The sequence below is a fragment of the Agelaius tricolor genome, unplaced genomic scaffold (genome assembly GCF_023055355.1).
Source record: "Agelaius tricolor isolate 1412-34295 unplaced genomic scaffold, bAgeTri1.0.p SCAF_8, whole genome shotgun sequence".
NCBI lineage: Eukaryota > Metazoa > Chordata > Aves > Passeriformes > Icteridae > Agelaius > Agelaius tricolor.
In genome coordinates, this window is record NW_027269268.1 from 15845614 (window position 1) to 15871709 (window position 26096).

General features: G+C 42.0%; 1 protein-coding gene across 1 annotated transcript; it reads right to left on the minus strand.

Annotated features, from left to right (window-relative positions):
* Nucleotides 1–76: 76 nt before the first annotated feature.
* FAM241A (family with sequence similarity 241 member A) lies at nt 77–16873 on the minus strand. Its single transcript, XM_071431752.1, has 2 exons — nt 16607–16873; nt 77–3797 (listed from the first exon to the last, which is right to left on the minus strand). The coding sequence occupies exons 1-2, from the start codon at nt 16706–16708 to the stop codon at nt 3552–3554; spliced, it is 348 nt and encodes a 115-aa protein (XP_071287853.1). The 5' UTR covers nt 16709–16873; the 3' UTR covers nt 77–3551.
* Nucleotides 16874–26096: the final 9223 nt, after the last annotated feature.

A 26096-nucleotide genomic window follows, 5' to 3' on the forward strand; every position in this document is an offset into this window, starting at 1 on the left:
ATTTTATCTGGGCCTACCATGACATTTTGAAAGGACCCAAGTAACTCTGAATACCACAAAGAATTCACAGATCTCATTGATGGAAATATTTTTTATTAGAAAGAGTAACAAAGTGCTTCCCATAGGTTTCATTCAATACAGAGATTTTAAGAAATAAGATTTTTCCTTTTTATAAGGACAGCTTTGATGCGATGATGTTTCAGCGCCAACAGGGTTCTCCAAGATTCTCCTGCAGAGCTTCTCTGTACACACTCTTTCAACCATTTATGCATTTGGCAGGCATGAAACAGCACTGAAGAGTCCATCCCTTAAAAACTGGAGGTTACGTAAAACGCTTGTAATGTGTAAAACACTGGCCAACAGGAATTATATTGTTTGTTGTGGTTTAACAGAGATTTAAGGGACAATTCTTTCATACAGTCCTACACACAGATGCATAAAGGTGCTTTTAGTTCTATCAATAATAATAATAGTATGTAACAGCATAAATAACATTATCAATTTTTACTATATAGACAACTGTGAAATTGCCTTTTTTTTCTTTTTAAAAATTAACCTCTTGCTTTTTCAGCTAGGGACATCCTTTGAACATTTGGTGCTTCCTTTGCCTTCTGGATGGAATAAAGAACACAAGCAAGGACTGTTCACCCATTTCCCCCCCACTTTTGGCACACATTTATGATCAGATTTCTTTGGACGCACATATGCACCGTTTCACTGCATTCCACTTTCCACTCTTTATGTCTGATTCTATCCCAGTTCCCCCTTTTCCTTAGTTCCTCCTGCCTTCCCTGCAAACGAGAGGGGGATAGTACAGTAATAGCACAAAATTTAGGACAGACATTTCAGTACAAATTGTTATATACAAGGGAATGTATGAAACCAAACAGGAGAGGGGGATTATCCATGCAATGCATTCTTCTTTTCCCATTTTCAAGCCAACCTTACACCACTAGCACTGTTTTTTCAGGTTGTTAAAAATGCAAAACTTCTGCAAAGGACAAGACATAGTTACCCATAAGAAAAACCACCTAAGACATCCACTAAACACAATATCAGCCCCAAAGCTACCCTACCTTTCCCCAGAGTACACGTACACAAACATGAACATTGAACAAGCAACTGAACTGAATTCATGAGTGCAACAGTCACAGCTCTGCTCACACTGAAAGGCCACATGCACATCAACAATGTCCTCACTGAGGCTGTTGGTCACACCCGTGGTTCACTGTTCCCCCTTCCTTATGTACAGAGCCCAATCACCACTTCAAGGAAATACCACATGCCATCTCACAGCACAGCACCTTTACACAACAGAACTACTGCAACAAGGGTAGCACAGATACACTTCTTCCTACGGGATGAAGAGAATTAGATGAGATCCTCTGTACAGTAACTGGATTGTGGGAAGAAAGAAAGGAATTTTTTTTTTTTTTTACTTTTAACAACAGGATGCTTTTGTAATACAGCCCTTATACAGGAGGAGAATACACATAACTCCATCATTCTAGCTATACAAATCTGCAAAGATGTAAACAGATGTTCTCCTTATAGAGGGCTTGAAACAAACCCAAAGCTTACCCCTAGGCACTTCTGAGTACAGAGCTCCTGGCTCTGAGTTCAGCCTGTACTTGCTGTCCAAGATTTCCCTGCCACCAGCAGAACTATTTAATCAGGTGCCAATCAACACAGGTTGCCATCTAACTACACAGCTGGGCCTCAGTCCTGCAGTCCTGCTGCTTCAGCAGAGCCTCCTGAATCCACATGCAGGGTCATCTGAAGATCCAGAGAGGTGACCTGCCTCCACAGAAGGACCCTACTTGCTCATTAGAAAAGCACAGAGACACATCTAGAGATGGCATTTCAGTACAAAAGAGTCTAGAGGAGCTGGGCTTTCATGTTCACTGCCCTAAATTACAATTATTTTCCTAACAGGAAAGTCTATAAGAACTGGGGCCAGGAGTCCTGGAAATAGCCTAACAGACAAATGATCCATGCAAAAAGCTGGACTTGAGAATCCAGCTGCAGGAATGGGACTATAGAGAACCCTCCCTTAACTTTAAAAGTCTTTGAATAAGACAACATCTTCAACTAATTTATTGTTGTAAAAACATTTAGGAAAAAAGACACTGCAAAAGGTTGAGTAATTGTCTGTAAATTTCACATCTCCTACTACATCTCTTTAAGCAAATATGTAATTTCACTCTACCACAGATGAAATCATTTTTGCAATTAAGTTTCTTGCTAAGAGTAATGTACAACAAATATTAAACTGGTAGCCTATTTAGCAGCAGTAGTAAAGTATAAGTAGTAAAGATTCTGTCCCATTTTTCTGTTTCTCTTCAGAAAAAGAAGAGAACTTGGATATACCCAGCACACCCCTGAAGTGGCTGCTGGGGAGGGGAGTGAATTTTGCACCCACTCCTGAATCTATATAACCTAATCTCTAGGCTGTGTGTGACATATACCTGTAGGTAGGCATTTTTGCTGCCTAGTATGGAAAGGAACCAGTTAAGACTACTAAATAAAATGACCACCTGGTTTCAACTCCATTCTTGCCTTGCATGAGGAAACAGGTCGAGTTGGCTTAGGTGCACAAAACTTTAGCTTGTGTGGGCCCACACTGCAGCAAACGTGGGAAGCATTGAGAGATCTGGTCTGGTATCTGGTTGTTCAGCCACTTGTCACACCACCCAGAGGAAGCAGACAACATTCATGCTGTCTGGAATGGCAAGTGTCCAACACTGCAGCTGGAACTACCTACAAACTCCATGAATTATCCAAATATTTATCTTAAGAAGGAGGGCTGGGGGAAAGAGCAAGTACGAAAAATAAAGAAAGAAAAATAGCAGCAAGAGCTGAGTACATTTCCAAAAAACAACGCAGTGCTACACTAGACTGCTTGGCCAATGTAGGATTGCAATTCCTCCTGAACAACAGCTGAAGTCTTGTCTGATATCACTAACATTAGTATAAGGGCATTTTGCTGCTACAGCTTGTTTCCTGGGGGAGAGCTTACTATAAACTACCTTACTCAAAGTTGCTTTTGTGTCTGGAAATTGTACTCATCTTACAAATGCAGGTTTGTTACCAAATCTCCCTTGCACAGATTTAGCTTTTCAGCAAAACACTAACAAATTATGCAGATTCAGGGAACAAAGAGCACATGAGCCCTCTCAGCAGTGAAACAGAGCACAAGAGGACACACAAGTGTCCTCTTAAAACCAGACATGAAATTTTCACTATACAAAGCAAGATCATGGGGAGAGTGGAAGGGAAAATGAAAAGCCAGTCCTTTGGCTAAGGCCCCATGAGCGCAGAAAACAGTATATTTCACACCATTACATTACAAACATCTCCTTTCTTCCCCCTAAAAGATGCAGTAGGGCAGTGCTGATTTGGTTTGAAATGTAATTTTAGTCCCCCTCATCGGAAGTCCAGCAATTTGAAGCACTGCAGCTTTTGATATACCATCCATTTACATAAACACATAAATCCACTGACATAGTGACAGTGTTGAAATATGTCATCCAATCAGTATCTATAAAATTTTACTGTTGTACATAAATAATGACAAGGCACAGAACAGCCACCAGTCCAAGAGCTTGTAGGCCAAGAAACCAGAGCATAACCCAGAAGAATATAATTATCACGGGTTCTACTATCCGTTCTCCAAAGTACATCCTTGTGAAGCCTATTCTGATAAGGCTTTTGTTTAGTTCTCCAAACAGAGTTCCCATCTTTTTGTAGTCATCTATCACAGGTTCCGTGCTGTGGTTCCTTTGCTCTTGGTGGACCTGTAGGCAGAAGACAAAAAGAGGAAACATGTTGTACAATTTTATTACTGTGATTCTGAACAAGTCTCTCATCTGTTTCTATCTGAATGCATAAAACTAAGATACACATGCAATAAATCTACTCCTTAAATCAAGAAATTGAAAATGCTACATAACTTGTGTCCTTGGTACAATGCTAAGGATGTAATTTGTCCAAACCTGGGACATCTGAAGTGGTGCTACAAATACATGACAGCCTCCCTCCCCTCCAGATGCCACTCTAGAGGAGGTGTAAAGCTCTCCTGCAGGTCATAGATCTTACCTGTCTGTGCAACCTGCCTGTGGTTGTCAGGGCAACCACAATGTAATGAGATATCTCTAATTCCAGGAAGGGGATTTGGCTGAACTATCTCCAGAACATCTCCAGAACTACAAGAATGATATCAAGCTATTAAACATGAACTATGAAGTGTTTTGCAATGAAGGCCAGGGAACTGAAGGGCTGCTAATCGCTGCTGAAAGAAGGGCACTGCATTTCACCAGGAAAGTGACAAACATCTGTCCCAATGTTGGTGTAAGAAACCATACAAGTCAGACAAAGGAAGACAGATGAAAGGTCGGCACAGATGTAAAGTGGTGGTATAAAAAAGCAAAGGGAAGGAGAAACAAGTTCTGGACTTTTTGTGAAATAAAAAAAGGCAGAGCAAATGCACAGGAAGGCAGAGATCCATCTTTAAATGAAGATGCCACAGGTAAATATCACTGCAGAAAACAGGAATGTTTTACCATGTAAACTGTAACTAGATTAGAGTTTGAAATCCCATCTCTCTTCCCTAGTGTCCAGAGATTCTTTGCACAAAACCTTATTGCCTTGTGTTTGGGTATGACAGGGCAAACATGCTTTCAAGATGATGAACATGAATCTTCTAATGCTTCCATTAGGCAGGAGTGAAAACACATACAGCAGGTACTCATAAATAATTCAGTTGACTGATCAATAGGTCCTACAAATTGCCCATAAGCTCTATGTGCAATTAGTCTACTCCCAGATTCAAAGCAAACATGTTCCATCTTCAAGGATGAATGCTATTCTGCATCCCTTGTTCTATGGCTTGGTCTTGGTAGAGAAACAGAAATTCCTTTTCACAACAGTGCCAGGCTTTCCATTAGAGAGTAAATAATAAATTGAGTTACCATTCTTACAGAAAAACATACAGCAAAGACCAATGGAAGCCAGTATTGTGTTTCTAGGTCAGACTTTAGGCCACCATGCAGAACCTGCTGGCTGAATGCTCTGGGTAAAGCCCTACAGCTGCTGCTGGAAGAAAAACCCCAACAGTCCCTCAGCTGAAAGTACCAGGATTTTTTTTTCTTTTTTAAATTTGCTTACTCATAAAGAGTCTGGTTTAAGCTTCAGTACTGAATCTCATAAAGGGACAGGTGCAGAAAGCCTAAATAGTAATGCGTTCATAACTAATACTCTGTTCACTCCTTCTGTGCTGCTACAGAACATCCTGAGCGGGGAGAACTGCAGTACTGGAGGGTATGTACAGACAGACTCTCGCCTCTTTTCAGCCAACTTTGCAGGCCCAGGTTGTTTACTCCCCCTTACTGGATTTTCTTCAGCATATTAGCTTTAACTGTGCTTTATTTAATTCAATTTAATTCAAAGAAACATTGACTCATCAATAATCCCAAAGTTTCAAGATCAGTCTCTTCCAGAGAAGCAGGACCCCTTGTGAGCCCCTGTAAACTTGGCAGGGCTGGGAACACAATGGAACTCTTATCCCTCCATTCCCAAAGAGCACAGGGAGACAAATAGACTCTTAGCCTAAGTGTATACTGACCACAACAACTAGGGGAAAAGAGAAGGGATGTGCTGAGAAGGGAAAATAAATTTATTTGCTTCTTGCATGCAGACACCAGAGAGAGCATGCGACAGATGATGGTGGAGAGGATCAGAGCACAGCTCACACCAAGCAATGCAGAGACCACTTCTGAGAGAACAGCTGAGAAATCACTACATTTTCTAGCCATGGCCAGAGAAACCAGGAGGGGGGAAACATGCACATCACTTCTTCACCCCTGGCTTGTAAGTGGTACTCAGCGAGGTCCTGGAAGCCTTCCCACAGAGCAAGTGCAGCACTGGCCAGGAGGCTGCCAGCAGGCACAGGTCTGCAGGTCCCCTGCAGCTCCCACTGGGCTAAGCAGGATTAACCACACGTGTTCATGCCAACTACGCCCTTCCTGCTATGAGGAGCTGTAGGACACACTATTGCACTTGTAGCCCCGCTTGCTTTGATAAGCTAACAGCAAGAAGTTGCACACCTTCTCTTAAACAAACTAAACACAGTAAATTCCACCTCACTTAGGTTGTCCAGGTATTTTTTATTTTTTCATTACCACACCTTCTCAAACAAGGGTAGATTCATGGATTCCAAAGCGATTAGACACAGGGAGCTGCCAGGCACAGAGACTGACAAGTGTATGTTTAACTACAGAACAAGTGTCAAGTTATTTTTCCAAATGTTTTCAATAGCTTACAAAACCTTTCAAAATGATCAAGGAAATTCTCAAGACTTCAAAGTCTGCTTCAGTTAATTCAGGCTAAGTATATCTTGCTTCAGGCAACTCAGCAATAAGCAAGTGAAGCTGAGAACAGATGATCAGTCACAAAACACTGATGGCATATTTTTCTTTACTATTGTGTAATATTTCACATGCTGGACAAATACTTTTTTTCAGAGGTGTAGCTAAAACAGGATTAGGGCAAATGCCAGTAATGTTACAATACTCCAAATTGCTAAGGAATAATAAATAGGCTTTAGTACTGCAGCTAAAATTTCTCTCACTAACTTGCAGGGCAACAGTAAAATGGCATGCAGCCCCATGTATGTACCATAGCTCTCAAATCATAACCTCAGAACCAAATTCTTTTTTTTCCCGTCAAAAAAATACTTTTCTAAACAATTTTAGAAATTGGCCGCCTTCAGTGAACACACAGTTCCCAGCTGACTCTTTAATTTTTACTGAACTATTTTCATAGGGCTATTTTCATACTAATCTTGCTGAATCAGCCTGAAGCTAGACAGACACTACCATAACAGACAAAATGTGAAGAGAGAAATGTACCCATTCTGAGCAGCTCACCCCCTTGCCTCTGCAAAACCAGAGCTTCCTCGTGTAAAAGCCGAAGTTTCTGTTGCAAAGTTGCTATTTTAAAATTCAAGAACGCAGCCTAGGTTTCGTAACTTCTAAGAATCGATTGTGTATCAGGAGGGAGCAGAGGGAATGTCTTGATCTGCACTAGCCGCAGAGAAAACATGCTTTCCAGGCTTTTCCCAGCTGCTCTTCTCCCTGTAATTAAGTGCCATGCAGGGGGCACTCCCAGACTTATCTGCTACAGCTCAGGAGGGAATGTAAGAGAGGGCCACTTCAACTTCACTCATTTGTTTGCCTTTCCTCACTCTTTCAAACACAGGAGTGAAGAAATTCAGAGGGACGGGGAAACAGCAGTGCAGCCAGAGATCTAGATGGATGGATATAGATTAATATATGCCCAAAATATCTTCTGAAAAGACAGGAACAGCAGCACTGCCTCCCAGACAAGAATCCTCTTTCCCCCTTCCTCCAACTGGCTAAAAGACACTCACCAAATATACACATATGATATTATTCCTGAAGGAGAAAGGACAACAAGGCTTTCCTAAGTGAATAAGTCTAAACCAGAATGTATTAGAAATGCTGATTGCATTTGTTTCCTAACCTAATGTTTCTTATCAAATTACTGTAATGAATTACTTCTTACTGTAATTTAAATTAATTTTACAGCAATGTAATTTTATTTTAGACTTACTGGGATGACTTAGTCTGAATTCTGAATCTATCCTCTGTCAGTTTGAAATTATTCCCCCTTGTCCTATCCCTACATGCCCGTGTAAAAAGTCCCTCTCCAATTCTCTCCTTTTAGGCACTGCAAGGTGCTATAATGGCTCCCTGGAGCCTTCTATAGAGCCCTGGAGCCTTGGCTCCCGGGAGCTTCTCCCAACTCTCTCAGCCTGTCTTAACAGGAGAGGTGCATCTTCATCATCTCTAAGCCCCTTCATGGCTCTCTTCTGGACTCATTCCAGCAGGTCCATGTCTTTCCTGTGCTGGGGGCTCCAGTGCTTGCAGCACTCCATACTCAATTTTGTATATGGCTTCTAATTTTTTGTTTTAAATTATTTAAAGATAAAAAGAGAGTTATCGTACAGAACAGAAAGGGAAGCAGCTGATCCACTCCACTGCTCAGCATGCACAATGTCCTTCACAAACCCATTGGTACCTGCAGGTTCCCATCAATTCCTCTGGTCTTTTCAGATGTTTGGTGTTTTAAAATTTCCCTCCCTGTTCAAAATGGCACATTTTCATCAGCAAAGCCATGGTCTGCTGTCTCCCACTGTTTACTGGCAGTGGGAGTCAGTCAGAACTTGAAGATGCAAACTCTGAAAAGCTTTTATACTGAAACCTGGAACTAAGTTTTCCCCTCTGTTAAGGTCAAATAGCTTAGGGGCTTTGATGCTTCAAGGAGAACCATGACAGGCCCTCACAGATGTGATGCAGGATGCCATAAAATCACCTTTTTTCAGGATGAAACCCTACAAGGAGGTCACAGAGGAGCTACTAAGTGCCAAGTTCTGTCTGTTTCCAGAACAGCTGATGCTCCCTCATCCCTGAAGTGCTTCTGGAAAAAAATTTCCCATTTAACTGAGTCTTTTCCTTGACTAGCTTTAAAACAACAAAGAAGGTAAAGTCCTCCCTCATCCTACTGAACCCAACTAACATCCGGTTGTGGCTTTTCCAGTTATGTTTGTCATCAACACAACACAAAATTCCCTGTGTTCTGACCACTAACTACCCCTGCTTATGGCAAACTTCCATCCATTCACTGAAACTCACTGCTTCCTAAACTCAGGAAAGCACATGGTTTGTCACGAGCAGAGGCTGCTCCACACCAGCCTGATGGGACAATCTTTTTCTTACTTACCCCCTTCCTATCAAAGGGTGCTTTGACCAGGCAGTGAAACATGAGATCCCATCAGAACATCCTGCCCCCAGAAAGAAGCCATCTTTGCAGTGAGTCATATGCTATTCCCTGGGAGAGAAGGATAAAGTTAGCACTGAACTCTTCTCTATGGCCTATGACTGATCCCTGTCTGCATCTGCTATGTGTAATGTAGCCAGTTTATAGTCTTTTCCCCTCAAATTGCTGAGAGCACACAGTTCCTGCCCCTGACCATTTGCAGATCACACCAAGAAAGTCTGCCAAGCCTGTGGAGGATGCAGAACACAAATGGATCCAAGAGGGGCACAAAACTACCCTACACACATGGGAAGTTATTTTCTAATAAAAAAGAGCATGGGAGCGCAGATTTAACATTTATTTTTTCTGCTGGGAGGACTGAACAGCTCTAAAGTAACCACAAGTTTCAGTTCTGTGAGCTCACCCCTGATGTGGCCGTGTGGAGAATGGGTATAGTTATTTTTTCCAGGCATATCATCTGCTGAAGCAGCAGCTTGATCCACAGTTTTCCACACTTAGCCTAAGAATCTCGAGATTAGTGTGTTTAGTTTGGGATTTTTTTTGTGTGTGTGGAAAAGACCGACCAAGTAACTGACTTTCACTTGAGTGAAATAATTGGATAAAGTACAAGAGCCTTTGTTTTGTGGAAGGAGGGAATAGATGAACACAAGGAACCTGCTCCACATGAAGATTCAGGTTGTTAAGAAAAATAAATCCATTCAACCACTCTGAAGGTACAAGATCCATTGAAGCAAACCAAGTAGCGCTCTTGTATTTGGTCATGACTAATGAATAGAAGAAGCCTCAACAGTCTTCTCTTGCTCAAACAACCTGAAAAATTCCCACCACAGACTTAACAACAGCACCAGGCTGAGTACAAGTCTATAATTGCCTCTTTTCTTGCATCTACTGCCTGAAAGGGCATTAGACAAACATTGAACTCCAACAACAGAGGAAAAAAGGCCAATGAATTGGGAAAATAACTACTCTCCATGTAAAAGCTTATGATTTTACAGTCAAAAAAGTGCTGCTGGGCAAAGAAGGCAATGAGAGAAGACACAAAAGGTATACACAATGTTCATCTCCAACACAGAAAAGCAGCAGTGTCTCTAAATTGTGTGACATGCCTCTGATCACAATTCATCATACGTATAGTTATAAAAGAAAGAATAATGGCATATTTAAGAGAATTATTTCCACATTGTAGAGAAAAGAAATCACTTTTGAGTACCATAGCAAGCATGTGTTTAATTACATCTAAATGAGACATCAAAAAACCACTGTAATAAAGAATGCAGAGATGACTTCTGAATGAGATATTAAAAAAACCCCAACCCTCTAATAAAGAAATGCAGGGATATCACATTTACACACCCATCTGAACATTTCTCTTTTTTCTGAACATTTCTTTTTTTTTCCAAGTAAGAAGTTTTCCCTGAAACATTTAACTGCTCACTATCTATTTTACTCCAGTCATGGTTATTTTTACTCCAGGGAACAGGTGGTGTGTCTGCTATCTGAAGCCCACAGACACCTAAATGTCAAAAAAGGCAGAGAGATATGACTTTAAGAACAAGCTTACTTTCAAAAACATAGGAGCATTTTTCACGAAGTTGAGATGTTAATGTTCAGAAGAGAGTGCCTCAGAGTTATCTTTTACAGAAGATGAAAACTGAAACTGAAAATACTTCAGGACCACTCATAATGAAAAAAAATAAAAGAGAAGAAAGTGAGCAGATGACAGAGACCAGGATGGAAGAAACCACAAGTCCTCTCCCCTCCAAAATAAGAGACCAACTTATCTGGGTGCAGAAAGGGACACGCAGCTACAGATATTTAATAGTTGGGTAGCCAACCATGGAAGTCCTGAAGAAAGGAATGATCCAATCTCGCTGGTACTCAGCCATATGACCACCCAGTGGATTGCCATGGACAGGCTCTGGAGATTTGCAGCCAACAGCAGGTTCCCAGCTGGTGGCCTGCTCTCTGTGCAAAGCACAGCCTCACCCCATTGCAGGGCACCAGCACAAGCCCTGCTGATGCACTGGCCGGGTGGGTGCTGCCTTTCTGTTTCCTACTCCTCCACATATGCAAAACAGTTTTATGACTGGTAACACCTGGCACCTGATCTCAGGTGGATCTCACTCTGCTTTCTTGCACTTAAATGATATCTTACATTTAATTAAAAGAAAGTGAAATTTGCCCAAGAAGGGCAAATGATTTTTTGGCAATGTCTCTCATTTTCTTCCTCTTTGCTACAGGAAAAGACCGGTCTCCCTTTGCATCTTTAGCTAGCGTAAAATTAACAATCAGTATTTGACCTTGTAAACGTAAGCAGTAAAAAGATCTTGATATTGAGCCAACAGACTACAAAGATAACAAAATTAATTTCAACTGTCTGGAGAAAAAAAAAACCCAACCAAACAACTTCATTTCTCTAGGTTAATTTTAATCTGGTATTTAACTATGAAAAGATCAATCAATTTGGAAATGAGGAAAAAAAAACCCCTCAATTCCAGATGAAAAACAAGACAACAAACTAAGTTTAACTTCTTCCTCTGGGAAAAAGAAGCAAATGCAAGAAAACTAGAAAAATTCTTAATACCAAAAGTACTTTATAGCAGTTATCAATAAAAGTTACATACTTAGAGGAAGTTTAAACAGAAGATTGCAAACCAAAGCTTGGGTTAACATTCATTTTACAGCAAGAATCTAGAAATCATTTATAAAATTGAGACAAGATGTTTCTATAGAAACAAGCAACAACATAAGAAAAGCAACAGCAGCGGATTCCCTTCAGCCAGCTTTTACAGCAGCTCAAGTTTAGAATCAACAGTTGCTGGAACAAACTCTGAAATACCAGAAGTTTTGCGTTAAAGAGATGAAAAGGCTTTTCCAGATACTTTAACTTGTGTATGGGTGGAACAGAGATAGCTTCTAAAAGAATAGAGGCTTCCCTTGATCAACACAAAAAATGTCCCATAATTTCACGAGTAAATTCCCCACTAATCAGAGGACCAGATGAGAAAGTGTGAAAGACAGGAAGCTGGCACAGGAGGGTCCATGGGAGAGGAAACCTGCCTGCCCCCATGTCAAGATCTACTGCCTCACTCCCCCACTTCAGGATGCTGCTTACACTCCCTGCTCCTGCTACTGTCCCTGAAACTTGATCCCATCTGTACTGCAATTTTACATAGAGCCTAGATCAAATGCAGTGTCTAATCCATCTTTTCATTACACCTGCAACATTTAATTTCCATTGGATTTCATTTATCAGGGTCCCCTACTAAAACTGGTCAGCTTGACTCAGCACAACGGTTTGCAACCCCTGTACATTCAGTGTGGTATCAAATGCACTGGCTTGCTGAAAAGCAACAGCTGTTAATTCTGCCTTTTAAGGGGAGGCTATTTTTATTCACTGTCTCCAGAAAATTTTTTTTCTTTAAGAAAATGGGATCTTCCCATCATTCAAACAGAGTATATTATCCTAGTTATTGTAGGTATGTTTGAAGGGTTGGGTTTTTTTTCTTCAAATGCTGTTAAGCCCCAGAAAACTTAATAATGCTTTTAAGAAAGTTATCATATATTATTTTATTGTTACAAACCTCTGCAACAGAGTTCATTTATTTGTAGAGCCAGAACAAATTTGGGATTAAGTCCTCCTTGTCAAGTATGACTACTTTTGGAAACAAATTCCAACAACTGTAAGCAGGACAAACCTACAATTTTCAGATTATCTCAGTGTAGAATAAATTAGAAATAGGTTTCCAGCCTTAGGCATTGCAAGTTCCACATATACAAGTGTACTTTAGATAATTCTTGATCATTACTGACTTATGAAATTATGCCATTCTGAGCAACACAGCACACAACCACCTAACAGTGGAAGATGAAGATTTTACACAAGGCATACCACAGGTCTGTTGATATTATTCTCTAGTTCTCCTTCTACTCATCCTCCTAATTCTGGAGAAATACTAGTGATACTGTAAAGATATTCAAAAAGTTCAGGGCTTGAACTTAGCTGAGACACCCATACCTCCTCAACAAAATTCTCAATTCTCAAAGCCCTTTTGTAACAGCACCTCTAAATCTGAAGCCATCGATTAGAAGATAAAATACTCCATGTACAGCCATAAAACACTGTTCAAAATAATAATAAAACATCCCAAAGGCTTACAAACTCAGGTTAATGAAAAGGTGATAGTCTACGCTAATAAATCTACTTGTAAATACACGTATCACGTATTAACTCTGAACTTAAACTTTTTCTAGAAGCCTTGGCTTTACACTTGAACAGCACTGTGGATTCTGTGTATCTTAAACCAGCGTGGAAATCCTGGCCTCATTGAAGCAACTGGGAATTTTTTTATTGCCTTCAACTTTGATTACAAGGAACTAAACCCCACTCTTGCCCAGACACAGAACTGCCCACAGCTGTCAGTACGGAAGGAGCTCCACTGTGACACAGAGCGTGGCTCCAAAGTCCCTCTAGACAGACAGGGGCTGTGCATCCCACTGATGCCACCTCGTGCCCTGCTGTAGGGCATGTGCAGGATGTAGGCGATGCAAACACAGGACTTCTGCATCAACTTTTATTAATACACGCTCACGCTTTTCTATTCATATTTAATAGTTTAATTTACAGGTGTTGATGAGATTACAATGCAGTACTGTGACAGTGGCTAACCTATTTTAGGAAGTGGGTTAGAGAAAAAGGTTTGAGGTCCTTATCTCTAGTGATGTTGAAAATACAGGACAATTGATGTGTCTGACTAATAGCTATCAACAGTTAGGAAAAAAATGTGATCTTGAGGGGCAAAGCAGCAACCTACTCCCATGGCTTCAGGAGCAGCTGAATCTTTGGGTGCTTTCACTTAGAACTATCTGAACCCCAGCACTGCAATACAGGAGAGGTGGAAGAAACTACCAACGTCCTGCAGTGCTTTGAAGACTAAAATAGGTGTAATTAGCTTTGCATGCAAACCTACAAAGTACACAAATCAAATTATCATCCAGTTCAGCTTTCAAATCTAATCACAGAAGTAGGTAATTCTGCAGTCTATTGCAATAATGAATTTCAAAGGCTATGTATAACATTTAGTTACCTATCCATCCATTCGGAATGTACAGATATGTAACCATCCATACAAAAATGTACCTGTCAGTAATTTCATTAAGCATGCCTGTGCTGACACAATAACAAGCTTCAATAAAAAATTAAAGCCAGAGGGTTTGGCATTAATTGATTTATTTCCTACAGGGTGTTCTTTCTTTAAAAAAAAAAAAATTAAAGACTATACTCATTATTACTTAGGTCCTGCTTGTCAGGAAGGTATTCTTTTAGTTTTCTGTTACAAGGTATGATCTTAAACAAACTGTGTTTATTTTGCAGGAAATGGGAAAAACCAAATCACACCCAGGTTTGAAGCACCAGATCCTCACCTAAAAGTCCCTCTCAAAAAAGGCCATAGGATTTTCTATCATGCAGGCTTCACTTCACACCTGATGAGAGAAATAAGCATTTATACCAACAGCAAAGCAGACTTTGGCTCCTTTCTTTTGCATGGCACATATGACTAAAGTGGCGCACGCGTACATAGCTCAGGAGAGGCACAGAACAGGAAAACACAGGTTGAGGGCCAGAGCCTGTGTTGGCAGTGCAAACACCCTCAGCAAACACAGCCACAGCGCTGGGCCTCCACCAGAGATTCCAGTAAGAACCTAGCCTGGAAACAGGATCCCTGCCCGCTGGAACAGCAGAGGTCAGCAACAATTCCTCCATGAGAGCAAAAAAAAGGGGGGCGAAAAGGATTATTTTGAGAGAAAACTGAACACACTCAAGAAAGCAAAAAAGGTACAGAGAGTTACAAGGCTTGGTGACACAGGAGCCCCTCCAAATCAAGCTAAAACTTTGTTCTTCTCCTGAACAAAAGAATCTGTGACTTTCTGTCAAAGTTTGCAGCAAGTGTAGGTACCACCAACTCCCTGTGTCCTTATGTCTTCCCTACACATAAAAATAAAATATTTATCCAATTATTTTTACTGATACTTTATCCAATATTTTAATTCTCACTGTATATTAAATATAGGCAAGTGATAATTCTTATTTCCAAATCTACTTTATTATTTCCCCAGCTGACTGCACCTCAGTATGCAGAAAAACTACTCTGTGCTATGACAGTGAAACATATCCAAGAATCAGGAAGGATTTTCTCCTTCCTTGTGGCATATTTAAAATCTCTATTATCCTATTGCTACACCCCAACTTGTCAAAAAGGTCCAGGATCACTACCTGTGCTTGAGAAAAGTGGAAAGAGAATTTGTCAGCCAAGTGTGGCTGTGACCACCAAGTACATTTACCAGTTTAATTTGAAAATGTGTTTAGGCACCACTGAAGGCAACTCTTCAGCCTGCACCACCCCTTGAAACCACAACACACCCGTCGCTGAGAAGCAGCTGTAAACTGCAGGGAAAAGCTCCATGGCGAGGAATTACAACTAGTTTGAACACAGTAATGTATGAAATGATCTGATGCAACTTTTTGACCTCTCTTTCAAGGAAGGAGAGCAACCAGAACCAGCAAATATTCCTTGCTTGCCTCCTGTGACATCCTGCAGGAGGGCTTATGGACTGAGCAAGAACTCTGAGCCTCCCTGGGTGCATTTGTCCTTACCCTACATTCGGGCATGTGCTCTGCTCTGCCCCATTTTTCTAGAGAAAGGGGCAAGAAGATGCTCTGACTTACGTAAACGTGGCGTAAATGTGGCTAAGTGAATTCTCAAGTACCAGAATCTTTGAAAGCGGCCCGCTTCTAGATGTCATGTCAGGCAAGTACTACCAGACACTTTCCAGTATTAAACGATCTCAGCTGTGACATGGCTCATTTATGGTTAACTGAAGAGCATCTTATAAGAATTTTCAACAAAAATGATTAATGCAATCAAAACCATTCGGAAATTACTTATGGATGCGCTCCCGCAGCTCTGTTCGCCCCTGTGCAATCATGAGCGCTAGTATATTTCAGAGCTGATCATTGCATTCTACTATTGAGCATGAAAAAGGTTGTGTTCCTTTTTCCTTTAAATGAAACATCAATAAAGGTGCATTAAGAGCACTGCCTTTGTCTAAACACCGGGACGATGCTGTCTACAAAACAAAAGAGTGCCTGGAAAGGCAGTTTACAGCTAACAATAGGAAAACGGCTCCTAAGCAAAAAGCCCACTTCCATGCCATAAAAAATATAAATCCTGAAGCAGAAAAAAAAAAAAAAAAAAAAAAAAAAAAAAAAAAAAAAAAAAAAGAGTTGGTGTTTTCCTCCAATTACAGTATATTACGTCTCCTAAGTAATATAGAGACTAAAAGCTTAAAATACTCAAGTGAACGCACACAAGAGCTGAACTACTGGGGGGAATTCCGGGGATGGCAAGAGCACCCTGGTTATTTCTAGGAGATCCATGTGGATGCCGTGCCGGGACTACCCTTGTACATCTGCTCCCATTTTCCCCCGGGCGGACTAAGCGTCCCGGAGGGAAGAACGAGGCTCAGGCGGGACACCCCAGCACCAGGCGTGGGCAGCCCCACGCAGGTTGCATAAGCCCCGCCGCAATGGAGCGTTACCCGGGAGCGGCTCGCACGGGTGGGCTGTACCGGGAACGCCACGGGAGAGGAATCAGAAGCGTGGCTGCTTTTCTGTTGCCGCCCGGCGGCGGGGGCAGCCCCGGAGCCGCGGCCCGCCCTCCCAGACCCCTCACGGGCGGGCACCCACCTGCTCCTCCGGGCGCCGCCGGTGCCGGGCGGCCGCCGCCCCCGCTTCCCGCTCGCATTCCCCGAGCGGCGCTGGCGGCGGGAGCTGCGCCGCCGAGCCCATGGCTGCTCCGCGCCGAGCGGGACCCAGCGCTGCCCGCGCTCCCGCCTGCCGGGGCGGGACGGGGCCGTCACGGGGTCCGGGGGAGCGGCGGCACGGAGGGAGGAACGGAGGGAGGGCGGCGCCGCGGGAGCGGGGGGCGGCCCCTGGCAGCGGCCCCGCGGCGGGGATGGGGGGCCCGGGGCGGGGAACCTCCAGCTGCCGGCTCCCGCCTCGGGCTGGGCGGGCGCTCGCTGCTCGTTGGAGCGAAAAATAACCCACCCCGAGCAGCCGATTTCTAAAGCTTTTGTTCAAAGCAGGAAGTGCCAGGTGTTAATAAAGCGTTAATTTTAGCACCATTCCTCGTCGGTGTGTCCCTGGGGAGGAACGGCTGCTCTTGGAAGTGTGAGATGTGGCATTCTCTGTTCCTCCCTCGGGAAAGAGGAAACACTGGCCTCGCTCTTCCGAAGCTGCTTGGATCGTGTCTTCTGTTCTTTAAAAGGAACTAATACACACCAGGAAGAAGGAAACGCAACAGCAGACCCCGAAAATAAGACTTAGTGTATAGACAATGCCAGGGAAGGTTTAGATTGGATTTTAGGAAAAAATTCTTCACTGAAAGGTTGGTCAAGCGTTGGAACAGGGTGCCTGGGTGAAACCACCATACCTGGAGGTATTAAAAGATGTGTAATGTGGCACTTGGCAACATGGTTCAGTGGTGAGCTTGGCAGTGCTGGGTTAACAGACTCAGTGGTCTTCCTTTCCAAGGGATTCTCCGATGCTCTGCTAATGAAGTGCCTCTGCACAGGGTGTGCCTGGCTCCCGCTTTGAGCACCACCCTCCCTCTGTAGAGAGGCCTCACTCCTGCCAGCCCTGCACGCCTTATCCATGCTGTCCACCCCAGTACAGGAAGGACAGAGTCTGAAAGTGAACCACAGATTTCAATGTGTGGCATTCCCCAGATGTGGTGGGATCACTGTTGTCATCCTTATGCATCTTTTCTCCCCATCCAGTTCATGCACTATTGGTGGCATTGGTCTCCTTGGCTCAGTTTTCGTTCCATAAGCAATTAGTGGAGGTGCTAACAGGTTGTGTTAACAGCAGGATTCAGAGGAAATCAGACATCTGGATTAATATTATATGGCTTTGCAGTGGCTGGGTGTGGATCCCACTGTCATTTGGAGCAAATTCTACCTGCTGTTTGCTTTTCCTGTCATTACTGTTGGGCAATAAACAGCAGTAGCTGTTTGTAGCACACCTAAAACCATCGCAAAAACCACTCAGTGTGCTGTGACACCTTCAGGCTACAAGCAAAGGTTCTTCATAAGTGGGGGGAAATACACAAACCACTGCACTTGCCAGGCCCCTCAGTCTGGCTGCAGGGGCTGAGGGCCAACACGGGGAGACAGCTGGGACTGAGCACTGGGGGAAGGGGTCATGGCTCTGCCCACCCTGCTCGACTGTGGCTCCTCATCCTGATGGAACAACTGGCCCAATCTTCTCCCCAAAGTGCAGGGTGGCCAAAAGCAGTTTTCCCTGAAGGCCTGACTCACTGCTTGACCAGAGTTTCCATCCATGACCCATTTTTTTGTTAGTATTTTTTTCTTAGGAACAGAGAGAAGCTTGAAGAAATATCACACTGTTTAGACAGTGACCATAAACTATTGCAGTCCTGCTGGCATGCAAAATTCCTGGACATGAGAAAAAATCCTATGGACTACACCACCAGGCACTGTGGTGATACATCTCTGTGCACAATATGACTGCTCAGCAGCAGTGTAGTAAAACATCCCCGAGGTTCTCTGCTCTGTGGGCGATTTGTGAAGAAATGAAGTGTCACACATAGTACCGACATTCTGTAAAAGCCCTCTGGAAAAAAAGCCTTAATTTAAGCATAGATTAGGTGTCTATTTCAGTGAGCCTTTCAGTACATTTACATCCATAAACCTTTGCTGGGTTGTGTATCACAAAAACACACATTAGAAATGTTTTAGGAAAAGTTTATGCTGAAGCCACCACTGTTCTTCACAGCACAGCCTCTGACCTCACTTCCTCCTGGGGAGCAGTGACCATCCTGCCAGGAGTACTAAAACATGTTTGCTAGCTTGGTGCTGCTCTTTTTTCCTCACATATCTGCAGTACCATTGGTTTGATGCTATCTCCCCGTAGACAAAGATTCTTCCATTAATTCTGTAGTGAAGGAAAGTTTGTCATATTTCTTAAAAAGCCACACTCCTTCCTACTGCAGTTGGCAGCCTTTGACTGCTTCTTCACATTGAGCAACTCAGTGCAGTGGAACTGCCTCAGGCTCCCTGGCACTCTCCTCATGTGAAGGCAATTCTGGGATCCAGTGCTCAGGGAAAGAACAGGGACTCAGAAGCCCTCACTGAGTTCTCTTAGGATGCATTCACCATTGCAACCTGTGCAACTTTGCTAACCTTAATGAAACCCATTCCCCTTCATAGCAAATGCTCTCATGGCAACCTTTAGCTCTTCTCAAGGTGAACTTTCTGAGGCTTCATGTGCTCTGTGCACCGGTGCCTGGGTCTGTGAATGTAGCTGAGCTGCTGCAAACTGCTCTGATTGTTTCTCCTTTGTCTTACTGAAATTTGATTTGGATTTTTTCCTGACGTTTGGAAGTGTCTGGTAGCTTCGTAAGGATGTAATCACAAGCTGAAGGATCTGTCATCAGAAGAGAATCCCATAACTTAGCAACTTTCCTTTCAAGATCACTGAGGGGAGTTCCCCAAAGCCTTCTGGACATGGCTGATCTTCTGACAGTGCCTTCTCCCAGTAGTGATACTTTTAGAAAATGCAAGGATAAATCTCACTGTAATTTAAGTGATAGGCAAAAAAGCAACGTGCCAAAAAAAACCCAAACCCACAAAAATCCAAGCAGAGGTGGAAGCTAAAGGGCAGATTCTGCAAAATAATTGAAATAATTGTTTTGCATGGGGCAACTTCTCATTGATTTGTAAATGCGTGTACAGAAAAAATATCTCCCAAGGAATAAAGAGAGCTCACCTTGCATAACTCCATTATTTGTGGGCCACTAAGGAGAGTCAGAAGCTCATGCTAAAAATCTGTAATTAAAGGGGTTTTGTGAAAAACAGGTGCTTGCAGCTGGAGGAAGACTGAATGCTGCAGCTTTGCTGAGAGGCAGGAGAGGCTGAGCCCTCTGGCCTTGCTGAAACACCACTCTAGGCTGCAAACACAGACACAGCTGGAATGAGTGGGACTAAACTCCTCTATTTGGCTCTGACCAAAGCCAAGTAGGTGGTGAGGAGAGGGTAACAGATGCTGCAGTGATACTTCTTGAGAGTATTCTTGTGGCTTCCAGTAGTCTGACGTTCAGAGACTTCCTGATCCCGGGTGCAGCTGGGTAATGAGAGCAGTATTTTAAAGGCAGCAGAGGAAGGTGTGCTACCACAGGGATCACATGCAGCTGAGTCACACAGGGTGTTCTGTTGGTCTTGTTGCCCAGGGAAATGTATCCCATTCACCCTGACTTTTATTTGCATGCCCGTGGCATTCAATCATGTCTTCTTAGGCTGCTGTCATGGCCAGGGCAGTGAGCCCCCTCTCTAGTGACATCAGCTGCTCCTGCCCTCAGGATTTGCCCATCCCAGCTACCTGCCTAAGGGCATGCATGCAAAGCTGTAGCCTGCCGAAGTGCAGGCTGTGGTTTGACGATACAACAAAACCAGGTTTTGGCCATTTAATTCCAGATGGAAAAGGACATTGCCATGTAGCACACAGACTCCTTCCTGCTTCAATCAGGTCAAACATTTTTGATGGATTAGCACTGTGTGTAAAGGTCTTATACCAGGGCAGGCACTGTGTGTCCTCTCTCCCACTTGGTAGAAAGCTGGCACAAACAGCCATCATCAGCCTAAAATCAGGCACCATAAACCAGCCAATTCAACAGACACAAGTCTGTGTGCCTGCATCTGCTCCAGACCAAGCCTTTGGAGCTATTCCCAACACAAAACTCATTCTTGTGGAGACTCAGAAGGAACAGGAATTAGATATAGTGGATGTCTGGAGTTCTCACCAGCTTGCTATCTGGCACTTCCTATCAGTAGCAACTCAGCTAACTTCCTTTAATAAGGAGGAAGAACTTCAGAGAAAAAAAATGAAATAAAAACAACCAAAACTTTTTTTCCCTCTTTATATGCATCCAACAGATGTAATTGACTTCAGTATGAGATTCACTCAGATTGCTGACTGCACAGTTTAATCCAAATCTTTTCAATCTCCAGAGTTCATCTAAATATTAAAAGGCTTGGAAAAAACAGAGGTTCTTTAAAGCTCGGTTAATGGAAACTTTTGTCATAACTGGTAAAAGGTCAATGTAGTTTTATACAGTATAATGGATTTACTGATGAATGGAACATTTCAAACTCTCTGATGGGTTTTATCTACTTTATATTCCAGATGTTAATATAAGTAAATTCTCTAAACTCTCAGACAATTTGTCCAGTATGACCATGCAGCTTATGATGGTCATTGCAGCTCTTACATGGATTTTTGAAGTAAAGCTGTTAAATTTTGTAATTTCCTTAGATCCTTCAAGAATATTAAGAAATACAAGAAAGGGCTTTTCCAGCACCGGATACAAAGTGAACTGGAAGAAATTGGAATTCAAAACATGAAAATATATTAAAGGATACTGAATAAAAATGAAATGAAACAATTAATTTGGTTCCTTTTTCTTCCATGTATAATGACAAAAGGACACTGAAGATCACTTCACATTAGCAATATCTTTCTCCAACAGTTGATATGTATCATGAAATCTCATTTAAGGGTCAAAGCAAAATATACATGGGCTCATATACAGGGGCTCAGAAAGGCAGAAGCAAAACAGTAACAGAGAAGTTCTATTACAAAAGGTCACCTGGAGCACTCCTAGGCATTGCAGGGTGGTTTTCTGTAGTACCTTTTCTAATGCATTTGCCAGTGTAATATTTTAAACGTTTCAAGTAAATTCTGCCATTTCCCTTGGATATTATTCCACATTATAAAAAATCTGACAAAAGGCTCTTTCCTGGCTATCAAGTCTAAAAATTTCCTTTTTATTTCATTCTATTTTTAGGTGAGGTTTATTTATCTTCCTTGATGAGAGGCTGATTTTCTGCATAGCCTGCTTGAATGATCAATATTTACCTCCACCCTATTGGAATTAGTAGGCTTTCAAAACAAAATTTTAAAACTTAAATTTGCTTACTTCAATTGCTCTGATCTTTTGTGATATATTACCTTTCTTCTTGGCTACCACCTCAGAAGTGAGTTTTGATTTTCTTATCTTGTCATGAGCCTTTTATAAGCATTTACTCCATTGCAGTATAAGCTCAGAGCAGGCAAAAAATATTTTGAAAATGTATAGACAGTCCAAATTCACTGCAGGGTATTTATTTATTTATTACTTCAGGACGTGGGAAGTATGGGTAGAGTTTGCTGCTTACTGCTACTCACAAAGCTCTTGTGCTTCCAGCAGTTTTCCACGGGAATAGAGCCCTTTTCTTTTTGCAGTTCTTTTTTTGCTATGTTCCATAGTAATAAGACTTTTCTCTCAGTTCATCTGGAAGTTGAAATAAATCTCATGTGGTACTAATACAGTGCTTTATCTTTACAGTGCCACCACACCAGTGTCACCAGTCCCTCTCCCTTCCTCATCCATCCCTGTGGCCCACTGCCCTCCCACAGCTGTAGGTGCGTGGAGGACCCTGCTGTGGCCCTGGAGAGAAACATATTGGCCAAGTATGACAAAGAGCTTGTGATTATTCCTAGCCCAGTCCCACAAACAGTTTGGTTGCCACTAAGCCAGGATGGAGCTTTGAGTCATAGGAACAGAAACAAATGGCTCGAGGCATGAGAAAGAGAAGGGAGAGGAAAACTCTTAATAAGGCACTGGTGCTGAACACTCCACACTCTGAATCTATGACCTCACCCCCAATATTTAATTATGCTTGCTCTCCTCCACTGAGAATCTCTTTTTGTTTACATGAAAAAAGCCCTTTTTTTGGTTGTGTTTTTGTTTTAAGGACAAGGATTTTCAGCCAGTGGGTACTTTAATAAGTATGGACTCATAATGCAAAATTTGTTAGGCAAAAATAAACCCTTAGCTGTCCTTAATGTGCTGTCATTTGTCCAAGTGCAAGTAAGGACAGGCCAGAATAGTAGGCTGCTGCTTGGGGGGGAGGGGGGTTGTGTGTGCATGTGTGTTAAGTCTCATGTGGACAGATGAATTAGGGTTTTGAGCAATTCTGAGCATATAAAACTAAACTACAGAAAGAACCAAGGGGATATGTGCCAGCAGAAGAGGCCCTTTAGTTAAAATTGGGAAAGATCATGTTAATTCCTGATTAAAATCCTAAGCACTCAGGCAACCACAAGTGATTGTGGTAGCATGATTTTCTCAAAGAAATATCAATGAATATATATGTGCATGATAAGGAAGAGGGATGGCCTTACTCAAAGCACTTCACTGAGAAAGCTTCTGGCCCACAGACATAGGGAGACAGACTGGCAGAATCCCTGTACAATTAATGTTTTGTTTTTAGCCTGGCAATAGAGACAGTATTTTATTTTCTGACAATAGCAGCCTGTGAGAAAGCTCCATGTGTATGTGCGTGTGTGCAAGACTCAAGCTGGGTCTGAGGAGTCAGGGCTATGCTTGGTGGTGACTTGAGTTTATGTGGCCCCAGTTTCATTTGCTGGAATTAATTTAATGTGACTACAAATCTGACAAGGTTCATTCAAGAGAGTTATTAAAGATTCAGAAAGGCCTAAGTGATTTGGTTTAAACTTGATTTTTTTTAAAAAAAGCCTGATTATTTGAAGCTGTCACGTTTTCTTGTGCTTCAGGGAAGGGAGTAATAAATTAGGATTTTTATCTTGGACTAATTTAAGGCTTTCCATAAAATTATGTGAATAATTCACAATGGGTAATTTATTTGATTAATTTTACCTCTCTTCTTTGCTAATTGTGCCCAAGCAGAGCAAGTTTTTCTCAAAAGTGTTTGTTATTAAAATTTATTTGCAAGTCTTTCCCTATTTAAAGTCTTTCCTTTAAACAAAGTTTTGGATCTGCAGTTAATTCATGACTAGATCTCTGTGAATACCTGACAGTCTTCATGTGAGACAGGAAGGTAGAGCTGGACACATTTTCCTGGCTAAGGTCCCTTGTTTACTGAATATCCAGTCCCTCAGCTGGGGACCCTCTCAAAGTACTTTGGGGGTCTCTTTTGACTTGTCCAAGGTGAGAAGAAAGCTAAAGTGATAAATACCACATCTGATCAACCTGAAGATGTAGCTGGGAAGTGAACTGCATCTCAGTTGCACCACTGACTGGATGAAATGTCCATTAGGAAAGGTAAAGACTGAACCCATTGGCTGTTTCTGGGGTATTTGCCAAAATATTTGCCTTGCTTAACATTGCCATATCCTTGAAGAGGGGATGCAAGAGCCATGAACTAAGTCAAAGAGTGTTTGGACAGCTAAGGCTGCAGATAATGCAACATCAGGCTTTTCAAAAGTGTCCTGAGATGTTTGTGAAAGTGCCAGGGAACACCTACTGGTACCTCTGGGCACCTAAATAACCTCTGAATATGATTAAAATTAATATGAACAATTATACTTTGGAATTTTTCTGCTTTTTTTCCAAGCCCGAACTACCTACATTTCATTATGACTGCACCAGGCCCTTCCTAAGGGCCAAATTATAACACTTAGTTCTTGGACAAGAAGAAATTATTACAGATCAAGTCTTTAATAATTTAAACTACAGAGGGTAATAAAATCTGATATTTCTCTATTGGTTAAAAAACAACACAAAGCAATGCAACAGAGACCTGCTGTGATGACAGGCTAAACTTCAACTAAGAGGTAAGACTTAATTACTCTGCCCCAGCCTGGGTTCAGAGTAAACTAAAGACTACTATATGATTAACTCCTCTGTGCTTTAGTAAGAGAAAGGGAGATTGCAAAATGGAAGCATCTGGCACCTCTCAGAACTTAATTAAAGAAATGCAAAGAAGCTACTATTGCTATTAGAATTTCTCCTTGGGGCCACAAAAGACAAATGTAGTAAGTAGGAAAGGAGAAACCCTGAAATATGAAGGAACCCTCCCCAAACAAATACTGAATAACTGAATTTTTCATGGCTGTCAAGCCTTCTGTTCCTTATCTCCTGAGCAAATTGGCTTAAATATTATATACTAGGATTCTGAGAATACTGAATGAGTTCTGCTTTGAAATTGCTATTATTTTTTTTTTTAACTTTGTTTTTGCTTTCACATCAGTGTTGGAGAGTGAGTGTAAAATATTATTATGGACCTACATTAAAGCAGCAGCTGTTAAGTCTTTAAAGCTGCTCGGGGATCGTGATTAGGCTTCAGTGAATGCCTAGTTGACTTATTGCCTAATTATGGAGAGCTGGTGTACTTAATAAAAAATCTAACTGAAGTATTTAGCTTTTAAAATACCCTAGGATTTTTTTTTTTCCCTTATCAGATTATTTTTGTACTTCATGTTCAGGGAGACATCCAAACAAAACAGAGCAAATTTATTGTTCCCGAAGAAGTGAAAATCTGTTCTGGTGCTGCATGACTGTTAAAAAAGAATAGAAAATGGCTAATCCCAAAGGGAAAAACAATTGAAAAGGAAAGTTACTAAAAGCTTGTCTAAAAGCTGTTTCATGTTCCTGTTTGTTCTTGTTTGTGTCCTTATTCCTCCCTTTTTAATTACTATAACTGCAAGTTGATAACTTTTAAAAATATCAGAATATAGTAATACTGGAGTAAAGCTATTTTATTTAATTTTAATGGGTTTTTCACTCTGAACAGTTATCCTGGAACATTCATAGTAGGACAACTTAATCCAGACCAATCTCACGGAGACCAGCCCATCAGACCAGCTCTGCTCATCTAACAGATGCTAAAACAGCCATTCAATTTAGACAGACTCAGGGCAGTGATTCTAAGAGAGAGATGCTCATTAAATTAAGACACCTAGTCAAAAAAGAGGCAAGCTGTTGAACCCATGCCTGTTTTGAATTCAAGGGTTTCTTTAAAGGATATGATGACTTTTGGATAAATTTAGCACCCTGTAGCCTTTCCTCCTAAGCACAGTTCCAGTAGGACACAAGGGGCAGCTTTCAGGATGAAATGTGCTGCCCATGCTCCACGTGGCTGCAGCAATAGCAGCCAGGGGTGCTAGGAAACAGCACTTTGGGGAGTGTGTCTGGAGTGTGTTTGTTAGAGAGGAGAACTGGCACTAAAAGCTACAGATCTCACACAAGGCTGGCATGACACTGCCTTTGACACTGATCATTTGAAATGTGCTACTTTAGATGCAGTGCTACACCTGGAACCTCAGCCTGAACTCCCTGACTGTAGAAGTTCTCAGT